A 24,211-nucleotide genomic window follows, 5' to 3' on the forward strand; every position below is an offset into this window, starting at 1 on the left:
CCCTGAATGATGGGTGTTACCTTCGTGAGGTGCCGCCTGTTGAAGATGCCCGCTGAGTCGACAACCCTGTGGGTTGGAGTCTCTGTACCGGGCAGTGATGCAGCCGGTTCAAACGCTCTCCACTGTACATCTGTGTAAATTTGCCGGAGGCTTTGATGTACTAAATCTGCTCAAGCCTCTGGTGTGCCTTCTTCGTGAGTTCATCCATTTGTTGTGCCCAGGATGTCAACATCTTCTGAGATGCTGACGTCCAGCAAATTTCTTCCTTTGTACTGAATGGCTAATGGCAGTTTTAAAACTGACCGTCGGATCAATGCACCTGCCAGGGAAAATATCAATCCTGTGGGTTGTAATGATATCGCCTCTCTATTTTCTGAACCTAAGCTAGTCTGCTTTATTCATCTCTTCGTGCACTAAGCTGTGTATCTATCTGGTGAATTTTAGCTGCATTCTCTCTGGTGCAAGTTTACCTGTACCAAACATTAACGATGCCAACATGTACACCATTTAACTCTCCAGTTTCCAGGAGGTTTCCTTGGAGAGATGGGAAATATTTATTTAATTTCTCTGCCATTTCCTCCTCCCCAATATTATTTCCCTGGTCCAAGTATATAAAGGAGTCCTGCCTCTCATCCTGGATCCTCCTACCCTGAGAAAAAGAATGACTAATTTGCACTCAGAATTTTATAAGGTTACTCCTCAGGCTCCTATGTTCTAGAGAGAATAAACCCATGATATCTAATCTCTCATAGCCACAGTCCTCCATTCCAGGCAATGTCATTGTGAATATCTTCTGGATGTTTTATTGCTGCCGCATCCTATTTTTGGCAACCGTAACTGTGCACACGACTCCCAGTGTGTCCAGCTGATGTTTGTACAGCTGCAATGTGACATCCCAACTCATGTAAGCAAGGCCTTGGCCCATGGAGGAAAGCATACCAACTGCCTCTCTTCACTACCTTATCCACCTGTCTCAGCTCTTTCAGGGAGCCATGAGCTTGAACTCCAAGGTCTGAATGAGATATCTTATTTGTCCTTGCAGAATTTGACCTCTCAGCATGCTCTTATTTGGATTTAATTGTATGTGCCATACCCGTACCCAACTTGCTGTTTGATCTATGTCTTGATGTATACTTGGATAACTTCAATAACCCACAGTTCCACCAATTTTGCATTGTCTGCAAATTTGATAATCAAATCATCTGCGTTCTCATCCAATTCATCTGTATATTACTAACAATTTGGGTCTCTGTATTTTGCGAGGGATATGAAGGCATTGGAGAGAGTTCAGAGAAGGGTGACCAGACTCATTCCAGGTCTGCTTTGTAGAAAGATTGAAAGAATTAAACCTTTTTGGCATATGTATACATAGAATGAGGGGAGACATGATAGAAGTGTTCAATCATTAAGGAAATAAATAAGGGTATAAGTCAGCTGCTACTTGAAAACTATCAATGAGGACACAGGGCCATTGGTAGAGACTGGTTAAAGGGAGATTTTAGACGAACATCAGGAAGCATTTCTTTACACGGAGTTGTGGATGCATGGAACAAACTAATTGGCTGTGTAGTTCAACACACTATGTGAATGGGAACTTGGGCCGAATGGCCTGTTTTTGTCAGAAGCTTTCTAATGTTCTAACAAAGATCTCAGCACCTGTCCCTGCAGCATATCACTCGTTACAGACTTACAGCCAAAAAAAAATTCATCCACCAGTACTCTTTGTGTCAAAAGCTAATTGTGGATCCAGTTTGTCAACTTTAACCTTCTGGGCTAGCATACCACTGGGATCTTGTCAAAAGCCTTACATACACTTGAAACGCACATACACTACTTTCATCAATTTTCCTAGTTCCTCAAATCAAAAATTCATATTTATGAGATAGGATCTCCCTTGTACAAAGCCAGATTAACTCACCTAATCTGTCCACGCCCCTCAGAATCTTTCCCAACACCTCCTGCCACTAGAAGTTGTATCAGGTGCACTTCCGGAAAGAAACGGTTAAAAGTTTCAAGTGGTATTTTATCAGAGTCCCATGAAGTTTTGCAAAACAACGGCCAGTAAGCATTGTATGAACTGGCAGATTTGCATCCGGAATTGAGTCAGAGTAACTGATAATACAAATCTAAACATTGATAGGTGTATTAAGGGCTAAAACTGGTCTCTTATTTTTATTAGGCCTTGTTATCATTGTTTGATTCTTTCTTTAGTCGGTAGAATCAGCATTTATCCAGAAGCATTGGGAAGGAATGTATCTTACTACAGGCAATCTGGGGGCATCACTGAGAAAATGTAACCAAAGTATAACTACTTCGGTTGCTTCACGTCCCTTATTATGGCTTCAGTTAGCAAAAATCTAACCACGTTGGATCTAAAATTCACAATAATGTTGGTTGTAGAGCAGGTCAAATCTTTAACTTGGTTTCCGCCCTTTTTTCTTTACTAAATGCGTCAGCTGATAAATAGCAAGTCAGACCTGTTTATTGCCACGGAACTTTTGCTCAAGTCATTCTTTAATCTTCTAAGCTCCAGATAACTATGTCTCTGTTTAAGTTCCCATTTGGTTTCAAAATGTGTACTTGCTCCATGCTGGCTTTAAGTGTGCCCTAACCAGGGCTTTATATAGTCATAATATTTTCTATCAACTATATCCTAATCTTTAAGATAAGAGTGATGATGTTTCAGTAGTCATTGATTCTCCATATGCCAAGAAATCATGGCAAAGTCTCTCCCTCCCCCCAAGCCATCTTTGAACCTTCATTGCTCCTAGTTTTTTTTTGCACAATTTTTAATTTATTCAATATACATATACTGTAATTGATTTATTCACTTATTATTCTTATTCTATATTATGTGTTGCGTTGAACTGCTTTGCTGCTGCCAAGTTAACAAATTCCACAGCACATGCTGGTGGGAATAATTCTGATTCAGTGCGGTTCAATGCACATATGACAAAAGATAATCATTTATTAATGTTTTCACCAATTGATCACTGATTATTGATGATTAGTTCGACCATTGGGCATTGTCGCGCGCAATTTACTCCTTCAGATTGATTTGTAATGATTGATTGTCGATGATCTCTAACTATCGAGCATTGATTATTTGCCATTTGCAAGATGTTGTTGAGTCGTACCCATTAATGATCATTACTAAGCATTTTCACGACAATTTACCGGTAATTGATCATGTCTAAACAAAGATCGGTATTTTACCGATTATTAGAGATCCCACCTACTGATTACAAATTATTTACCGAATATTGACAAATAGGTTTCAATAATAAAGTCAGTAAAATGCATGCAATAGACATTATTTTTCTTAACCCATTGTTTCCTGCTAACAGGAGATCTGCTCCTAGTTTTTAACACAGGAGTGCTTTCTAAATCTGGGGTTCCCAATCTGGGGTCCACAGACCCCTCAGTTAATGGTAGGGGGTTCCATGGCATTAAAACTGTTGGGAACCCCTGCTCTAAATTGTAATCTACAGGATGGCTGTTCTGATTATTGGTTAATTATATTAATTTGCCATATTTTTGTATCCTTTGATTATTTTGTTAATATCACTTTGCAGTTTCCTCTACAGTGACTACCTTCAGTGATCAATGTACTTGGATTTGCACAGTTAGCATTGGGCCTTCTGAAGACCATGTTGATCAGAAAACTTTAAGAATTAGAATGTAGGCACTGCTATGACGGTTTGAGACAGCTTACTGCATTAAAGAAGCCATATAAATGTAAATAGCTCGGACTTATCAATATTTGGCTCATTCTATGGTCCAGTATCCTTTCCTCCTCCCAATTTTTAAATCATCTTTTGGGTGGGGGGGTATAGAAGAAGTGAAGAAAGTAATGGGGTCCCTTTACCCTGTTCCCACATTTAATTTGGGGTCTTCATTCTGTAAATCCTTTGACTATATGTGTAAAATTTCCTTTAATATGAGTAAGCAACAATGGCCATTTAAGAAAGTATCTGTAACATATCCAGCTATGCAAAAAAAATACTTTTACTCTTCTGGCTGGCCAATGGCTGAATCTATGACCCTTCCTTGTTTCTGGACACTCGAATTAAGGAAGGTAAATCCCCAATATCTTATTATCTCTCCTGTCAGTCCTGTTCGGTATTTTGTAATTTTAACTTCACCATTGCCTATTCTATTGTACAGAGAGAATTTACAAGGTTGCTGCCCAAGCTGGAGGACCTGAGTTTTCAGGAAAGGTTGAATAAGGGTTAAGGGTGAAAGGTGAAATGTTTAAGGGAACTTGAGGGGAAACTCACTCAAAAGGTTTGTGAGTGTAGAACGAGCTGTCAGATGTAATTTTGATTTCAACTTTTGAGAAGTTTGTATAAATACGTGATGTAGATGCAGGTCAACAGGTGGGACTAGGCAATTTAATGGTTTGGCATGGACTAGATGGGCCAAAGGGCCTATTTCTGTGTAGTAGTTTTCTATGACTATTTACTGTCTGCCTCCCATTAGCATTTCAGCTGAATAATTGAAATTTATGTTAACTTTCAGTTGTTATATTTTAAAAATCTTTAAGACCTTTTGTCTTTTTACTTCTAGGCCAGCTGAGCAAATTTAACACCTCAAGTCAAGTCACTTTTTCTTGTCATTTTGACCATAACTGCTGGTACAGTACATAGTAAAAATGAGACGTTTTTTCAGGACCACGGTGTTACAGGACACAGTACAAAAACTAGACTGAACTATGTTTTTAAAAAAAACTACACTAGACTACAGACCTACCCAGGACTGCATAAAGAGCAAAAAACAGTGCAGGCATTACAATAAATAATAAACAAGACAATAGGGCAGTAAGGTGTCAGTCCAGGCTCTGGGTATTGAGTAGTCTGATAGCTTGGAGGAAGAAACTGTTACATAGTCTGGACATGAGAGCCCGAATACTTCAGTGCCTTTTCCCAGACGGTAGGAGGGAGAAGACTCTGTATGAGGGGTGTGCGTGGGGTTCTTCATAATGCTGTATGCTTTGCAGATGCAGCGTGTAGTGTAAATGTTCGTAATGGCAGGAACAGAGACCCCTCTGATCTCCTAGGCGTTTATTATTTCAGTGTAATTTGCCACTTTATGAAAGTTCTCAGAAGTGAAATGACTATTTAGACGATGGAGATAATTTGAAGTTTTTGGACTAATGAACCTGATGCAGTGTGCTGCTAGTGTAAATTTCAGGTCCGTGTTTGTGATCATCTAAATTATGTTGGTTGTCAGTATTGGGCAAAATCTGGAGGTGAATTATTCCTTGGAAAGAAAGACTAGGGTTAGGATTGTGTATCAAGCCATTTTCCTCTGTAATGAGTATGCGGGCTCTTCTAAGAATTGGAGAAAATATTTGCGCTTATAAACTGAATTATATTTGGTGTAGATCGCAAGGAGAGAGCTTGTTCTGAATCAAAACATTAGTAATTTATCTTCAGACGGAAGAGTACGGTTTGTGTTCTGGAAGTTGCTGTAAGAATATATTGCTAAGTTAATTAAATGCATTTAAATTCTTAATAGTCTTTGAAAACGGGTGATGTTTCAAACGGATTACATCTTTGATAAGTGGGTATGGAGTGGAGCCATTGAAGCAGTAGCTTTTCATTAAAAGATTGAAGGCCATTTGCCACTTACACATTGTACAGTGTCATTTCTTGGGCTGTTGGCACAATACATAAATAAAGGATTGTGTGCCTATTTCCCTGAAACATGTTGATTTTGTTTAGCCTATTTGCTGTTCTGGGCACAGTACACTTGATCTTTGTCTTCTGATCTGTCAGTCTAGTTTTGTTTATTTTTGTCTTTTCCTCCATTTCTTGAAATCTTGATCGAATTCAGCCACGTTCTTTTCATGGCTTGAAGTTCAAGCTTATTATTAAAGGATATACACTCAGTGGCCACTTTATTAGGTACAGCTGTACACCTTGTTAATGCAAATACTTAATCAGCCAATCATGTGGCAGTAGCCCAAAGCATAAAAGCATGCAGTTGATTTTTCAGACCAAACATCAGAATTCAATATTGTTTGTCATTTCCAGTACACAAGTGAACAAAATAATTGTTACTCCAGATCTGATGCAGCATAAAAGAAAATACAATATGATAACCTCAGCTCATCAGGCTTCTCCTCAGCTCTCCATACTTAAGAGAAAACAATCCAAGCTTATCCATTTGCAGATTTTCTCATTTGCCAAATTTATTCAACCTAATTATAGCTAATACCCTATAATCCAGGCAGCATTGTGATGAACACCTTCTGCACCCTGTGGCAACATCTGTACTGTAACAGGATGACCAAAATTGTATGCAAGTCTCGAAACACCCTCACCAAAATCCTGTGCAACTGCATTGCGACCTCCTTATACTTTATGCCGCAGCTGATGCAGGTAAACATGGATTTGGATCCCTTTATATTAATGCTTGATAAATTGTGGTTATCTTATTTTTGTATACTTTCCAAATGCCTATTTAAAAAATTACATGCATGCTAACATATGAATTGGGGGGAAAAGATGGGCTGCAGCACCATTTAATGAGACCATGCCTGAGCTGATTGTAATTTCACTTCTGCATTTCACCCCCTTCTCATCAATTACCTTCTAATCTTTTATACCTTTAAAAATGTTTAATGGTTTGGAGTACTGTTGCAAAAGTCTTAGGCACCCTGGATAAAAAAAAATGAATTTTGTTTTAGACATTTATTTTTCTGTCCTCTGTATTAGTATGTCAAATGGAAAAGAGCAAGTTTTAGATTTCCAAATACTCATTTTCAAAAAAATTAATTGTCTTTTGTACTTCGTTAAAGAAAGCAACATAGTGAGTAATAGACCACTTTGTAAATAAAAACTTAATTACTTTGTAGGTGTTTAGCGCAGTGCATGATTAAACAAAGATAACAAACGTGCTAATGTTCAATGACATAATTAGTTGAATGAATTATACTGATTAACTGAAACAGAAATGGGTGTAGAAGGAATCAAACTGGATAACCAAACTAAAAGGTGACTGTGTGGCAGATATGACAGTTTAACCTTCAAATCAGCATAGTAACAAGACACAAGGTGGTCATCCTGCATCAGCAGGATCTCTCCTAAGCAGAAATTTTGTGGGAGACAGGAATGTCAAAAGTCCAAGCTCTTTTGAAGAAGCACAAAGAAATAGGCAAGGTTGAGCACCAAAACTGCAGTGGTTAGCCACGGAAACTGAGTTAAGCAGACGAGCTACATCAAATTGACGTCCCTTTTAAATCGGAAGAATCCAAAACTGCTATCAGCTTTGAACTGACAGGAACCACTGGCACCCAAGTACATTCCTCCACAGTCTGTAGAAGTCTTGTCAGAAGTGGTCTTTATGGAAAAGTTGATGTCAAAAATTGGAAACAAAACCAAAAGACTCACCTGTTTACAAAAACATGAGGACTGGGGTGCTGGACAATGGCAGCAAGAACTCTGGACTAATGAGTCAAAATTTGACATTTTTGGCTCAAACAGGGGGGCAGTTTGTCTGTGGAAGAGCTGTGGAGTGCTAAATGGGCAAGTGTTTGCAGCCAACAGAGAAGCCCAGTGGAGGTTCCCTGGAAGTTTGGGGCTGGATTTCTGTAAATGGAATTGATCTGGTCAGAATTAATGGAATCCTCAATGCTGAGAAGTACAAGCAGGTTCTCATCCGTCGTGCAGTACCATCAGGGAGGCGTCTGACCAGTCCCAACTTCATTCTGCAGCAGTACAAAGACACTGTCAAGGTAATAATCTTCAGTGAAAAGAAGAATGAGGAGTTCTGATGGTACAGATGGTATAGTCTTCACAGAGCCCTGATCTCCGTATCATCGAGGCTGTTTGGGATTACTCAGCGAGGCAGGAGCAAGCAGGACAGTCAAGATCTGCAGAAGAACTGTAGCAAGTTTTCCAAGATGCATGACAGTGCACCTAAGAGACTGATGCAGTTTTAAAGGCAAAGGGTGATCATACCAAATATTGATTTGATTTAGTTTTTTATTATTTACTGCTCTTTATAGTAATTTTTTTTTGAAATTTAAAAACTTTTCATTATTTTTGAAAACATCTTCACTTTTCAGAAATTTTTTACATGTGTCTAAGACTTTTGCAAAGTACTGCATGATCTGAGGTATTTAAGAGCTTCATCCTTTTTTCTTAAATGGGTGCTACTTTATCTTTAAGCAGTAATTCCTTATTCTAGATTCTCCTACGAGTTGAAACAAGCTCTGCCCATCCAGATTGATAGGATTGCTTAGCACCTTGCATATTTCAGTCAGGTCCAGTAAGCTCCAGTGGATACAAGCCTAACCTGCCCATTGTAGTCATATGATGCTGGCTGCTGTGGACAATGGTCACGTCAGTGTAGACTCCCCTCTTATGTGTATCTAGTGAAGAATTATTGCAATCAGCTGTGGCTGATTTTTGTTTGCCCCAAACTATGGTCCTGTTATCAATTTCCTCTGCTATTACTTTACCTATTTCATTTCTGAGCCCAAGTCAAGTGCAATATTTCTGTACTTTGATCTTTTCATTTCAAAGCTAATAGAACCACATCGTTCATGCTTTTCCGCCACTAAATTATACTAGTGTGTTTTATCAGATGGAAGGATCACTGATAGTATTTTTGTGTGTGTAATCTAGCTGCTCTGAATATAACTGCAAGATGTTATTCAATCTGGTTTATGCATAGTGAAATCTAATCGTCTGCATCTGCAGCTTGGCCGTAATGCCATTGGAATGTGGATGCTAATATACTGGCTGGATGTCCAGTTATTAGGTGCTGTTAGATTTAAGCATATCATCCATCAATAGTTGCCTAGCAGACTTGCAGTTAATGAGTAATTTTGTCAAAGAGCTCTTATTTGGATGGAAAAGATAACAATAATGAAAATGAGGTTTTAATTAGCATGGATGAAAAAAATCAACGCAATTAACACAGTTTTAACAGATTGAAGTGAACAACCCAGAAAAGTGATTTACAAAGATTTGTTTAAAATGGTAGACAGGAAGATTGAGGAAAGGGAATGGAGTGAGATTTCCAGGATTAAGGCAGCTGGTTGATTAATAAATGACAGGGGGGAAAACTAGTTGAGCCAAATTGCTTGTAGGTTTGACAAAGTTCTGCACAGACCCCATTTTTAAGAATTTGTGCATTGTACAATTTCAGTACGTAACCCCAATGCTTGAAGTTGGGGATAGTTTTACTGTTCTAAATCTAAGCAGTTGGATTTAGCATGTGTGTCTCTCTTCTTGACCCTTCCAATCAGCAAAACTAGATTGTACTAACTTGTGTATGATAAGCATTCTTAGAAATGGGCAGAATGGTTTCATCAACTCTCCGGTCTATATTGATTAATTAGTTAGTCGCTGTATTCTTCTAAACCACCCTGCACCCCACCTCCCCTTGCAAAAGCTGTCCTTAGGGTGAAAAGTTACACCAAGGCCTCATCTGCCTTGGGCAGGCAAAACTTCTCACTGCACAATTACTCGTAACATTATCCAATTACCATCTTTGCTGTTCATGTGATCTGGTTGTGTTTGTTATATTTGCCTTTAGAATTACAGGTTTCCCACTATCCGAAAGTAGAGCATTCCTATGAAACCTTTCGTAAGCCGAAATGACGTAAACTGAAGAAGCAATTACCACTAATTTATATGGGGAAATTTTTTTTTAGAGTTCCCAGACCTAAAAAATAACCTACCAAATCATACCAAATAGCACATAAAACCTAAAATAACACTAACATATAGTAAAAGCAGGAATGATATGATAAATACAGCCTACATAAAGTAAAAATAACGTGTAGTTTCACTTACCAGAATCGGGAAGATTTAGCCAAAACCAATTTGTAGAAAAAAAAATCAGCACGTACACGCATGCACACAAGGCTTCACTGTCATGGTAGTCTTTCTCGGGGTAAACACAAGTTTAAAGTGAGCACCTTTTTTCGTAAAAGCGAAAATCCTCTTCAGATTTCTTTCGGTTAGCGAAAACAGGTTCTAATGTAGGTCTTTTGTAAAAGCGAAGTGGCGTAAAGTGAACTTTCGTAAAGCAGGGGACACTTGTATAACTTTCAGAAGTGGCAGGGTGGTTAGCAATGCTGCTTCATGGTTCCAGGAACTTGGGTTCCATCTTGATCTCATTCTGTCAGTGTGGACACTCTCAGTGACCGAGATGTGCTTCTGCCAGATGCCTCAGTTTTTTCCCACTTACCAAGGTTAGCTTATTACTGTAAATTACCCTTTCAGTGGATAAAGATTAAAAAGGGACTCTTGGCAAAATGTTCAAGAGCTACAGGAAAATAAGATAGGGTATGTGATTGCTTTGCTGGGAGCTAGCATAGATATTGATGTCCTCCAATATTGTCATGAGTTAATATGCAGAAATTCTTTCAGTTGTAGGTATTTTTGAGATGTACTCGGGTCATGAAACTTAAGCCTATCACCCCTACTGGGGCATTGGCAGCTGACAGCAGCTCACTAGAATCCTGTATTCTGGGCCAGTCTTTCAAGTTGTCTCCAGGTTTAGTCCATCTTGGTTTTTCCCTCCTCTCCTAAGGATGTCGTCTTTGGAGCTTCTGTTGGTGTTACTTGTAGCAGTGGGATTTCATGAGATGGGGTTGCTAGCCCCACACCCAGCCTTCCTGCTTTCACAGCCAGGGTTGGGACTGTCCATGGTGGAGTTGTCATGAAAGATGTTGCTTAAATATAATTTTTTTTTCTTGACTCTTTTGTCTGTTGTCCCCATTGCCTCTCACAAAAGGCTGCATCTCATCTTGATCAGTTCTTTTGCCTTGCAGTCAATCCCTCCAGTCTTCTTCCCATGCTGATCAAGTAGCCTTCTACTCTGATTTGTATCGATGCTATCCTGAACAAATGATGGACTAAAATATGATCAGTACAACCACTTGTGTAGGGACTTCCATTAGAAATCTATAAAATGCAGAACATTTTAGGTCGTTGTGCATCTTCCTCAGCATGTCTCCTTTTTCTGCAGATCAGAAGAGCTGGTAGATGCCTCCTTTCTCTTTCTGATAGTATTTTAATGGAACATGAATTTGCCTGTAATGTTAGCTCTACAATTGTGAACTTTAACTGCATTTGGAAACAAAAATGTTAGTCTTGATATTTTTGTGGGAGGTTTGCAAAAGGAATTGAACTAGGATTGATAGAAATGGAACAAAATTGAGAAGAACAATGACAAAACTAGAGCACTGCACCTGTGCAGTGTTGGTCAATTTTTGCTGGGCTGACGTCATGCAGGCTACAGTTGATCTTGTGTCCTTGGGCTAGACAGGAGGAAAATCAACATTATTCACAGTGCCTGTGGAATGTCGATAGGCTTGTCAAGGGAAATTTGTAGCTGTTGTCTTTCCCCATGTTGCTAGCCTCATACCCAACCCCCCTCCTTTCGCAGATGAGCTTTAGACAGTTCATCGCAGGGTTAAGGTCCTGAAAGTTATTGTTTTAAATGCAATTTTTTTTCTTGAATTTTCTCTGTTTATTTTGACTTACAGTGGGATGGGAATAGATGAACCTTGGATCTTTCTTATCCTTATTTTCAAATCCTACAAGTTCTTTCCATTTAAACTTTCAGCCTTTTAAAAATTTGATTTTCTTCCATTTCAATTTGTTGTTGGTTTTTACTTAACCTCGTCTTTACTCATAATAAAGGTTTCCAAGATGACTTTCCTGCATCTCACCCATTGCCTCGGTCTTTAGCAAGCTAGCACTGGGATTAACTCCTGACATCTCATATCCTGTACTAGGTGTCTCTGTCAAATTATTTTATCTGAGATGATCCCATGAAGCATCTTTGGATGTTTTACATAAAAGATGCCAACTTGTCATAATTATTGCAGACTCCTGTTTTAAGAAACATTGTTTGCTGAGATAATAAAATGAAATAATCCTATTAAGTTGAGCTAATTCCACATGACTTTACTGGGTTATTTATTTGCATTTCAAATGCATTTGTAGGGGTGTGGTGAAGGGGGCAGGCATCATAAACTAGTGTTTCTGAAGCCTTGGATTTGCGAGGCGTGGTATCAATGTTGTACTCACTGTCACTTTTTGTGTTTTAAAAATTATATTATCCCATTTTCTTTGCAGTATGGGAGCAACTATCCCCCCACAGGCAGAACATCCGGAATTCACAGAGTCTCCGAAGGTACCTGATATCTTAGTGAATGTTGGAACTAATCACTGTGTCTTCCAGGAGCATTTTTGGTTTCTCTCCCAAGCTAGGAGAGCTGGTTTCCTGAGAGGTTTTGTACCATTGATCAGGTTGGAGGATGGGTTTTGAAAATGGATGGTCCTTTGTTTTCTTGAGAGCCTTTCGGTACCATTGAGAATTCTTACCAGTTTCTTGTGCTGTGGTGGGGGGGGGGGGGGGGTGGTCAGCTGTACCTTGAACCTGGTAATCAGTTGATGTCTTACTGTTTTAAGTGGAAGCTAGAAAATCAATGTGAAATTAGATGTGTTTTTTTTGGTCATGATAGATATAGTGTCCTCGATGGCACAATGAATCTTATCAAGGGCAGTGCAGTTATCAAGGGGCTAAACTATGATAGTTCATATAGTTGTTTTCTGTACATTGACTTGTATTTCTGCTTAATCTGTGGCTTCTGCACTAGAAGTTGTTGGTTGTGCAAGTTAGTTTCTCCAAATCCATTCAGACCTGTTTCTGGGTACAGCAGGAACATCCATGGTCTTCATGCAATCATACAGCACAGGGAAAAAGAAACTCTTCAGCCAGTTATCTTTGTTGAAGCAGCTCTCCAATTAAATACTTTTACAGAGTTCTGCATTATTCCCCCGTTTCAAATGCATGCGCATTTCCCTTTTGGACATGATTGTTGAATCCATTTCCATCATCTCTCATTTCTCCCCACAAAGTGGCTTATGCCATTATATAAAGTTTCTATACATCAAAAACTTGATAGATTTGAGCAATTCTGTGCTCCGCTTCTTCAGAAAGAACTTAGCATCTCCATGCACGACACACGAATCCCTCACCCCAAGTACCTGTGCTAAATCCTGCTCTTCAGGCTCTCCAAGACCACGAAATGCTTCCTGTAGCGTGAAACCCAGAATGGATCCAGGCAAGATGATCAATAATTTTATAAAGATTTGTCATACTTGTTATTTTCCTAGCTTCAGCAGTAGAGTATGTCTGAGGTAAAGTGAGCTAATTCATTCCAGCTGTAATTGTGGCTTCTCAACGCTAGAGAAAGTAAATAGGCTTGTACTTGTACCCTTCTTTTGTCAGCGTTCAACAGTCTGTGCTAGAAAATGTGCACATGTGTGGCGAGGATCAGTTTGCTAGGTCACATATCCTGATGCTTGTCATTAGCATGCACTTGAAATCTGGCCACTGCACATGTCACAGGAGGGTAAAGGTTTCATGTAGGAGCGTGCTTTGTTGCAAGTCAGTATGGTAACAAAAATGATGTCAGTTCAGAAGAACAAATTCTCCTGATGCCGTTTTGCGTGAACTAATTAAATTGTTACTAATTAAATTGTTACTAATTCAGTTGCCAAGGTGGTGACAATAACCTAGCTACCTTTTTAAATAGTAGAAGTTCCATGGGTCTTCACAGTAGCTTTAGCAAAGTAGGTGCATTACCATTCAAGGTTTTAAAGAATGAAGAGGAAGGGAAAGGACAAGTAATGGGCTTGGATACAGAGGAGAGAAAGATGTTTAGGATTTAAGGAGATGTTGCTTAACCAACCGTCAATGTAGAGTCCTAGGCAATACAGCATTGATACATGCCTGCTGCCTAACCAGTGCATGTCGACCAGTGAGCCCACCCACCTAGTCTGAATTTCATTCAGATGAGTGAGTACAAGAGGAGTGTGTGGCTAGGACTTGGTGTGTGTTAGGGTTTCGTATAGTGTAAATAGACCAAGATGCTGCATATGCTGGAATTTGGTGCAAAAACCAAACTGCAAGAGGCATTCGCGTCAGGCAGCGTCTGATGGGAGATGGACAGTCGATGTTTTAGATCGAGTTCAGTTACCTGGGATAAATTTATCAAGGTTGAATGATGTAAGGAAGAGTTAGAATAGTGAAATCTGACTATTTAAAATTGGTTGCTGGTTTCAGCAACAGGTGAAATGAATAGGGGCAGAATTATTGTTGTTTTAAAGAGATAAAGCCACAAAGGAAAATGAGAGAGACCATGAAAAAGTGGGAGTTTAGCAGGGCAGTGGGTATTGAGCTGTGGGAAAATTTAGCTTAGAAGGCAGGAGAACGGGAGAAAAGGTGGAAAAGTAGTTGAATAATCTTATGAAGTTCAGAATTTCTCACATAGTGGAGGGGAACATCAAAAAGGAGTTGGTACTATACTGGAAATCAGTATTTGATAATTGTGTGAAAAGGGTAATCTGTGTGCTGTTGATGTTTCTTGTGTATGTAGGTGGGTATAGATGTTGTTCTAAACAGCACAGAACTAAATGACTTAAATTTCTACAGAAAACCGATACAGAAGAGAGGGCGCCACCACCTTCATCTCCGGAGCCAGCTTCAGAAAGTGAGGAGAGTGAACTTGGTGAGTGCAAAAAAAATTGTTGTGGCCAAGATCAGTTCAGAAATTTCCAATACATTCTGAATTCTTCTTCCCCTTCCCCTGCAGCTAATTGTACAGATTTATTAGAGGCAGCATAGTGCATGAAGCCAGTAGAGCTGTTGGCCTCAGCTCTAGCCACTCTGGTTCAATACTAACCTTTGTAACCTGTTTGCATATTCCTGCTGTGACCGCATGGGTTCCTTCTCTTTTTTAACACTCTTCCCCACCCCCAGCTATTTCACATACCTCCTATATCCCAAAGATGATAGGCATATTCAGCCATTTGAAATTGATTGTGGTATGTAGAATCTTGGAGAATAATTAGATTGCAGGGAAAATTAATGAAAAAATAGGATTGATTAGTAAACTGGCACAGATTGCTGAGCCTCTGATGATTATCTTTGCATCATCAATAGGAACGGGAGAAGTACTATAGGATTGGAAGGTTGCAAGCATTGTTCCCTTGCTCAAGAGATAACCCAGGAAATTTTAGACCAGTGAGTCTTACTTCAGTGGTGGGTAAGTTGTTGGAGAAGATCCTGAGAGGCAGGATTTATGAGCATTTGGAGAGACATAATCTGATTAGGAATAGTCAGCATGGACTTGTCAAGGGCAGGTCATGCCTTATGAATCTGATTGAGTTCTTTGAGGGTGTAACAAAACATTGATGAAGGTAGAGCAGTGGATGTGGTGTATATGGATTTCAGTAAGGCATTTGATAAGGTTCCCCATGTGAGGCTCATTCAGAAAGTAATGAGGCATGGGACCGACCGAAGGAGACCTTGCTTTGTGAATCCAGAATTGGTTTGATCACAGAAGGCAAAGGATGGTTGTAAATAGTTCACATTCTGCATGGAGGACAGTGACCAGTGGTGTTCCACAGGGATCTGTTCTGGGACCCCACCTCTGTGATTTTTATAAATGACCTGGATGAGGAAGTAGAAGGGTGGGTTAATAAGTTTGATACAAAAGTTGGGGGTGTTGTGGATAGTCTGGAGGGTTGTCAGAGTTTACAGTGGGACATCGATAGGATGCAGAACTGGGCTGAGAAGTGGCAGATGGAGTTCAACCCAGATAAGTGTGAAGTGGTTGATTTTGGTGGGTCAAATTTGAAGACAGGATATAATAATAATGGTAAGACTCTTGGCCATGTGGAGGATCTGTGAGATCTTGGGGTCCATGTCTACACTCAAAGCTGCTGCGTAGGTTGACAGTGTTGTTAAGGCGTATGGTATGTTGGCCTTCATCGGCCGCGGGATTGATTTCAAGAGCTGTGAGGTAATGTTACAGCTGTATAAGACCTTAGTTAGACCTCACATGGAGTACTGTGTACAGTTCTGGTCACCCCATTACAGGAAGGATGTGGAAGCTATAGGAAGATTTACAAAGATGTTACCTTGATTGAAGAGCATGCCTTATGAGAACAGGTTGAGTGAACTTCTTCCTCCTTGGAGCGATGGAGGAGGAGAGGCAACCTGACAGAGGTGTATAAGATGATGAGAGGCATTGATCATGTAGATAGCCAGAGGCTTTTTCCCAGGGCTGAAATGGCTAACACAAGGTGGCATAGTTTTAAGGTGCTTGGAAGTAGGTACAGGGGGATGACAGAGGTAAGTTTTTCACACAGTGGTGTGTGCGTGAAATGCACTGCTAGCCTAGGTGGTAGAGGCGGATACAATAGGGTCTTTTCAGAGACTCTTAGATAGGTACATGGAGCTTAGAAAAATAGAGGGCTATGTGGCCGGGAAATTCTAGGCAGTTTCTAGAGTAGGTTACATGGTTGGCGCAACATTGTGGGCCGAAGGGCCTGTAATGTGCTTTAAATTTTCTATGTTCTAGATGGGCCATGGAATATGGAGGTTAATGATGTGTGGACATCTTTACAGCTGGATGCCAGTTCTTTGAAGTGGTGTTAAAGTGTATTAGCACAGGACACAGTAAATCAAAGTTCTTCAGTGAAATTACAGCAGCTTCCTGCAGTGTAGTGCTGTTTTTTTTCAGATGTGTTTCATGTGCATGTGGTTTCTTCACAGAGATTGATAATGAGGGTGTGATTGAACCAGACCCTGAAGAACCTCATGAAATGGGAGATGAAACTATTGAGGTAAACATTTTTTTTTCTCTTTTCATCTTCTTTCCCACTGTGTTCTGATGTTTTAAAAAAACCACTGGATAAATGTTAGCAACTGGCATCCTATTAGCAGGAAGTCTGACTACTGAAATCTTTCTGTGCTGTGTACAAAGTATTATTGGGTATGAAGGTTGAAGTATCATTCCTGAAATGACACAAGAGAGCTAAATTTGCTTTGTGCTGGAGGTATAAGATAGAGGATTCTAAAGGAAAAACACTGATTTTTTTTCTTTAACCCATTCATGTCTAAATAATTGCTCATATCTTAAATTTTGGCTTCCTACTGAAGTTAAAGAGAACAAGAGAATGGTGGTAGGGATTGGAATGTTTTCTTTCCAGAGTAGGTATGGAATTGAGGGTCATGAAGTGTTCGGGGCTTGCAAGTACAGGTGCACCACTAAATGTACCTTTCTTGTGGAAGTCATTAACCCAGATTTCTGAGTGTTTCTTTAGTGGCTTACTGGGGTCACATCTCTAATTTGTCCCTTCAGCAGTAAAAGATAGGGGCGGAGTGTGGATTACAAATAATGAGATGCAAAATATTGTGTCGGTTTGTTATCAGTGTTGTTACACAACTCTCTCATTGTATTCAGACATCCACTGAGACTGAATCCACTATCAAGTAACTATACCAGTTATCTTTTCTCACTCCACCCCTTTGTTCTTTCTTCAATTTTCCATCATTCTTCCATCTTAATGAATCTTCACTGTCCCTGATGCATTGCTCTGTGGGCACCAGGAGCCTCCCAGTTCTGTCCCAAATTCTTTGTTGTAGAGGATATGTACATAACTTTGTGAGTGACAGTCACAGCTACAATGGATTCTGGTTAACTGGGCCATCAGTTAATCCAACAGCTGTTGCTGTGAGTCAATTTTTAAAGAACAAAAACTAGTCAAGAAAATACCTGGGATTCCCTTCGTTTAGTTGGAATACTATGCTGCTTATTTGGGACAGGAAGCTTGTCAAACAGTTTCCAGCTAGTTTTGATTGCAAGTATTTGGGCGGCTATTACACTAGACCTTGCTTATAGCGAACAGTTTTTAAATAACCTCAGAGTGTGTGTGTGTGTTTGTCTTCAAAACGCACTGAGTTTTGGCAAGAAATATGCAGTAAGGCAATTGAGAGTTGTTTTGCTCACTACGATTTCGAGCATTCAGGTTTGGAGATGCCAGAAACAGCCGGGAGCGAAAATGAAACGATTACACAACTTCAGCAAGTTGGGAGCATTGAAAAATCTGAAGATATTGATAATCATCTTGAACGTTACATTGAATGTTTGGAGGAAGCAGTCGCCTAAAGCATTGTATGAAGGCAGTCTGTTATCTGCACCAGGTGTTTGCGTTGATTTTAGACATTTACAATCAATCGAAAGAGCACCGCAATGTATTGGATCAATTCCTTCGATGATAACTTTTAGGAACTAATATGCAGTTATAGTACATTGGTAGTCTTCTGATTTGTTCTGTATTTCATTTAAATATGTAATTTATTACTCAGTTAAATATAGTTTGTCTTTTTTTTATACTGGTTTAACTATTTTCATGAAACTTCAGCTAATTCTGGCAGCTCTTTAATTAGGTCAAAATGCACTGGTCCCGTTGTTTCCCAGTTAACCAGAATCTGCTGTATTCTTACTAACGTAAGAAAGTCTTCAGAAAGCAATGCACACAAAATGCTGGAGGATCTCAGCAGGCCAGGCAGCATCTATGGAAAAGAGTAAACAGTTGACTGAGACCCTTCAACATTTTGCATGTGTGTTCCACCGTATTTTGTTTAAATGTTGGTAATTTCTGGAACTACTGTTACACAGTTGAGCATTTTCTGACACTTTGTTCTCTTAGGTAACTGAAGAACTGATGGATCAGGCTAATGAGAAGAAAGTAGAAGCTATCAATGCCTTGGGTGAAGGTATGTGCAAAAGAAGGCAATAGTTATTGATGCACAGGGTTTTTGATCAGCAAAGTGCAGGACTTGAGAGTGAGAATCGGTCCATATTACAGTTATTGATAAGATTTGGTGCATTTAGTTTGTGTCATTATTGAAACATTATTTTCCTTGGTGACACTATGTCAACAAAACTTTTGTATAATCTTTTGCCCATTTAATGCCATTCACATTGGCTTCATGTTTGAACCATTCTCAGTGTAAAAGATTTTTCTCTTTATTTCCTTATTGGATTTCAGAGTGGTTAAGTGACTCCTGTAAATTACCCCTTAGGCTTTTTTTTTAATCTTGCTTGAATCTATACCAAGAGAGTTGATGGGTGTATAAGAGAATAAGTCGCATAGGTATTGGGAAATGGGGTTGATGGGATCATTCTATTGCATCTGGCAGGTATCCAGCGAGATAAATGGCCATCTCCTGTGGTAATAATGTTTTTTTTAAATTGACTACTGTGAAATGAAAAAGCATTGCAATTAATTAATAATTCAAGGAATTGTGGGTCTGATGGGGCTTTTCTTATCAAGATAGTGACATTTGTGAAGAATTTGATAACGTGAATATTTAAAGAAAGAATTTGAGAAGATCTGGCCAGCTGAAGACATGATGATCAGTGGTGGACTAATTAAAATTATAAGAGTAAGATCATGGATGGTTGTAGAAAATTAATGGCAAGGCCATATGTTTCGGGAACTGACATGTTAAACACATTGGTGGAGTACTTTGGAAGTGTTATCTTTTTCCCATGTTTAAAATGACTTAACTTTAATATTGTAGTAATTTGTCATATCTACTGTATTACATTGTCTGGTATTTTAATTCTAAGTTTTTGGTTAATTAGTAAGTGTCTGCATCTGCCTACTCAGACTGAAGTTGAACCTGCCTGGAAACTTCTTGTCTCCTTGTGTTCCTAAATCCCACACCAGCCCTTGGTGTCTAAAGTTTTGTTTTCCTCAATACAGGGAATCTTGACAAGGCAGTCGAATACTTCACAGAGGCCATTAAGTTGAACCCACGACTGGCTATTCTTTATGCTAAGCGAGCCAGGTAAAGTGTTGATGGAAATGTGCTTGAAAACTCCTTAGCATTTAGGTTCAGGTCTTGTGATCCGATGTTGGCTGCAGTGAATTTCAGTTGGCATCAGGGGTATTGCCTCCTAGTATTCAAACACAAGTCAGAAGCAAAGATCACAATATTTGCCCACTGGATTTGGGAAATAATAAGGGCTAGGACATATATCTGTCCCCAGTGGTGACCCACAGGTGATTCATTACCCATATCTTGAATCTTTCCCCACCCCCCTTTAGGAAGGGGATAGGGGCCTTGAGTTCTTGCTCCTGTTCACCAGGTGTAGAGTCATTTTGTAATATGGGGTAGTTTTTGTAAATCTCGACTTTATTTGGGAGAGTTGTGTGCAAATTGGACATCTCTGTTTATAATCTTGGGGAAAAAATATATCTTCTGCACTTTTGTGTATCTCTGGACTAAATTGCTGAAAAATTAGCATCCTTCTTTGAAGTTCCCCTTTTAAACATAGTGAAGATGCAGTAAAATTTTTTGAGCCCCTATTTAAAAGGAATAGGTCCTTTATAACTTCTCATGTAAGTTTGGAAGCTTTTGGTGATGTCATCCTGTTGTCAATCTGTTGCGAAATACCAACATCAAACCATTTGATGATTGTGGGTATCTTGTTGAATTAATGGACCTGAAATGAAGCATGGATATTAAGGTTGTAATTCAGTGTTATTCAATACATTAATGTATCTCTAAAGGAAAACTTATTAAAACTTTGAGAGGTTGAATGTTCCTTACAAAACTTACTAGAGAGGTTTCCTCATCTATCAAATGAGCTGTACACATGATATTGCGCAACATGTTTGCGTCATGACAATCGATGTATTTGTGCCATCTGTAAATGGGTGAAGCTACCTAGACCCTCACGCCTGACAGTTCTGTGAGCCAATCAGTCTGAGTAATATTCCTCCTTGGAATTTTTGTATTTGGCTTTGCATCAGTCTTGTAGTGGGAGGTGCAACTGTTTGCTGAAGTTCAGTTTGGAGATTAATAGGCATTGAATTAACTTGCCATACTAACACATTGTACAAAGTTCTGAGAGGAATTTTTGTTTGTTTTGTAAATTGTGCCACAGTATCCTTGAATATTTTTAAAACATTAACTTTTCTTTCTTCTCATCTGATAAACCTTGTGGACTTGCTGTGACATTGATCTCATCTTGACCGAATTGTCTTTCCAGTAGAGGTCACTAGCTAGCAGTCAGGTATTGGGCATCTTTTCCCTCCTTCCGCCCTATTGCTCAGTGTCCGAGATCAGTTATTATATTCGTGCTGATCTCTTCCCTGAGATGCCCAAATTCAGAAATTTACCTCAGCTATTGAACAAGATCTTCTGGTGCAGAAGATTTGGTCTGACATTGGAAAGCTACTACTTATTTTCAGGAGGTAATCTTGGTACTAAGCTAGTTTTCTTTGTTGAATATTATCATATTGTTTTAATGGGTTACACTTTTTTATTTCTATTTCTAACCACAGTGTAAGCCATCCTTTTTATCTTTTACAGTGTATATGTGAAAATGCAGAAGCCAAATGCAGCCATTAGGGATTGTAACAAAGCTATCAGTATCAACCCTGATTCTGCACAGCCTTACAAGTGGAGAGGGAAAGCACACAGGTGAGTGTGTGGTGGGAAGTTGCAGTTATTGCCTGGCAAAAGAGGGAAGCATTTTAAAAAAAAATTTGCGTGGAAACAAATGTGAAATCTACATGGTATTTTGGGGAATGAAAAATGTGCAAAACAATAAAATATAGAAATAAGTAGTGCTGCCTGATCCTGTCTGAGTATAGGTAATTCCACAGTGAATTGATTATAACATAGTGATGACTTGGGGAGCAGTATTTGTACTGCATTGGTTATAGTGCAATGCGGGAGACCTGTTTAAATGTGCTTTAAAGGCAAGTACAGCCTGTTCAAAGTAAATTTATTATCAAAGTATGTATATGTTGCAATATACTACTTTGACGTTCATTTTCTAGCAGGTAAAAAAGAAATCCGGAAGAATTTTTTGAAAATCTATACATAAACTGACAAAGGCCAATGTGCGAAAGAAGAAAAACTGTGCAAATCAAAATAATACTGAGAACCTGAGTTGGAAAGAGTCCTTAAAAGTGACTGTAGGCCGTAGAATCAATTCAGAGTATCGCTGAATGAATTCGTCCACACCGGTTCAGGATACTGACAGTTGTAGGGTAATAACTATTCCTGAAGTTGGTGGTGTGGGATCTGTATGTGCCTCTTGCCTGGAGGAGGGGGTGAGAAGAGGACGTGGCCTGGATCGTGGGGTCTTAGATTTTTTTTTGTGGTAGTGCTCCATGTAAGTGTACTCTGATGGGGAGAACTTTGTCTATGATCGACTGGGCTGTATTGACCACTTTCTGTAGCCTTTTCCATCCCTGGTCTGAATGTGCTGACCATTCTGCGTAGCCTGTAAATGTTGGTGTTTATACACCCCACAAACTGCCTTTCCATCCTTTGCTTAGCTCAGTGAGTTGAAACACCTCGGCTTCTCCCTTGCCTCTATCTCTTCTCGATCCTTTCAAGAAATACAGGTGCCTTTCCATTGATGTTACTTTTAGTAAATTAAAAGGACTGAAATTTATATTGATCATATTTTATAATCTCAGAACATTCCAAAACACTTTACAGTCAGTGAAGTTTTTCAGTTGCATCACCAGTTGAAATGTTCATGGTTGATAGCAATTGAACAGAAATTGTTAAATACCAGTTAAATGTTCGGACAGTGTTATGATAACATTTCCTTCCCTGGCTCTGTGCTTTAATGTAGTTGGAATGCAGTGACTGCTTCGTTCATTCATTGGGGACCATGCATGAGCAAGTGAAAATTGGCAGGCTCTTTGACCATTGGACAAGACACTGAGCATCAAATACAGTTTCAAGTACCAGCTTCTAACTGCACTGTCTGCTTCCAAGTCTCTTTATTCTTTTTGATCAGAGTTGTGAAGCAGTGCCTGAACAATGGAATCCTGGGCACGTTTGCGTGGAGCAAGAAATTGTGCAAGGATAAAAGGGATGGACCATTCTGCTACGAAAGGCTTCTGTTTTTATTGATTCTCCACACATATCAATATTGATCTTTTCCATTATGGATCTTCTCTGGTAAAGGTGGTCTCCAATCACATTCTACATTTGAAAAATGTTCCTTTCTTGGATCATAAGACATAATGCCATTTGGCCCATCGAGACTGCTCCACCATTCAATCACGGCTGAATCCTTTTGTCCTCTGCTCAGTCCCACTCCCGTAACCTTTAATGCTGTGGCCATTCGAGAACCTATCAATCTTTGCCCTAAATACACTCAAAGACTTGTCCTCCACAGTTTCCTGTGGTAATAAATTCCACAAATTCACCACCCTCTGGCTAAAAAAATTTCTTTGCATCTTTGTTTTAAATGGATGTCCCTCTATCCTGAGGCTGTGCCCTCTTGTCCTAGACTCCCTCACCATGGGAAACATACTTTCCACATCAACTCTGTCTAAGCCTTTCAACGTTCAAAAGGTTTCTATAACCCCCCCCCCCCCAAATCCCTCTGAATTCCAGCGAGTACATACCCAGAACCATGAAACATCCCTCGTATGATTTTTTTTCAATCCTGGGATCACCCTCTGAGCCCTCTCCAATGCCAGCACACCTTTTCTTAAATGAGGAGCCCAAAACTGTTCTTCCTAACTGGAGTGCCGCATATAATGCTTTATTCACCACAGATTATAGTAAGATATTTGAATACCAGTAAATCTCAGTTCTGTTACCATTCGTTGTCTAAAATGGCCATTTCCAGTATGAGCTATACTCTAGTTATCTCCACTATGGTGAAGGGGAAAATATTTATCGTGGTGTGTGCATGAGGGATTGCACCTAGGATCATCCTAACTCTTCCTGAACTATGAGGTCTGGACTGGCTGCCTATTATGCAGCTGGTGTTTAGGGCAGCAATGAAGGTCCTCCATCTGTGGTGATGTTCAGGACTTCCTTCATCATACCAGTAGCTTCCTCTCAGTTTTCACTACTGTCAGCCACGCAAGTCCCAAGTAGAGACTCAGGAATACTGTCACACTCGGATGTAGAAGGGTTCTATATTACTGTTCCATAAGTTTTCTATGACCAGTCAGTTGCTTGTCCTGAGCTGAACCCCAAGTGTGCAGGACTGGTGGACCATTCTTGGTCTGGCCTGTACACTTTGATCTGTTTGGCATAGGGGACCCTACCAAGATGTAAAGCTCAAAGCCCTGACTCCAGCCAGCATAGCTCTCCAGGTCATTGAGGTACGGCAAGGTTGTGGTCAACTTTGTGGCAGCTAGACGGAAATGTATGTAGATGGACAAGAACGTGATGGAGAGATTATTTATTGTCACATAGGGGGGGTCAATTAGTTTATCTGGTTCCCAGCAGAGCAGTCACTTTTCTACTTGCTGTCATTCACATGTCTGTCTGGTTTCCTTTATTTCTTTTGCTAGTACTCCAAGAAAGTTTACAGCAGCTT

The 24,211-nt window shown here is 39.6% G+C and overlaps 1 protein-coding gene across 1 annotated transcript in view; it reads left to right on the forward strand.

The window, feature by feature from the left end:
- st13 (ST13 Hsp70 interacting protein) overlaps positions 1-24,211 on the forward strand; it is a 37,220-nt gene that overhangs the window by 832 nt on the left and 12,177 nt on the right. The window contains exons 2-7 of the mRNA XM_059953748.1: positions 12,108-12,165; positions 14,473-14,548; positions 16,600-16,670; positions 18,540-18,606; positions 19,602-19,686; positions 21,217-21,327. Of these exons, the coding sequence (XP_059809731.1) occupies positions 12,108-12,165; positions 14,473-14,548; positions 16,600-16,670; positions 18,540-18,606; positions 19,602-19,686; positions 21,217-21,327 (468 nt within the window). The remainder of the gene's footprint in view (positions 1-12,107; positions 12,166-14,472; positions 14,549-16,599; positions 16,671-18,539; positions 18,607-19,601; positions 19,687-21,216; positions 21,328-24,211) is intronic.

Source organism: Hypanus sabinus, chromosome 29 (assembly GCF_030144855.1).
Source record: "Hypanus sabinus isolate sHypSab1 chromosome 29, sHypSab1.hap1, whole genome shotgun sequence".
Lineage (NCBI taxonomy): Eukaryota > Metazoa > Chordata > Chondrichthyes > Myliobatiformes > Dasyatidae > Hypanus > Hypanus sabinus.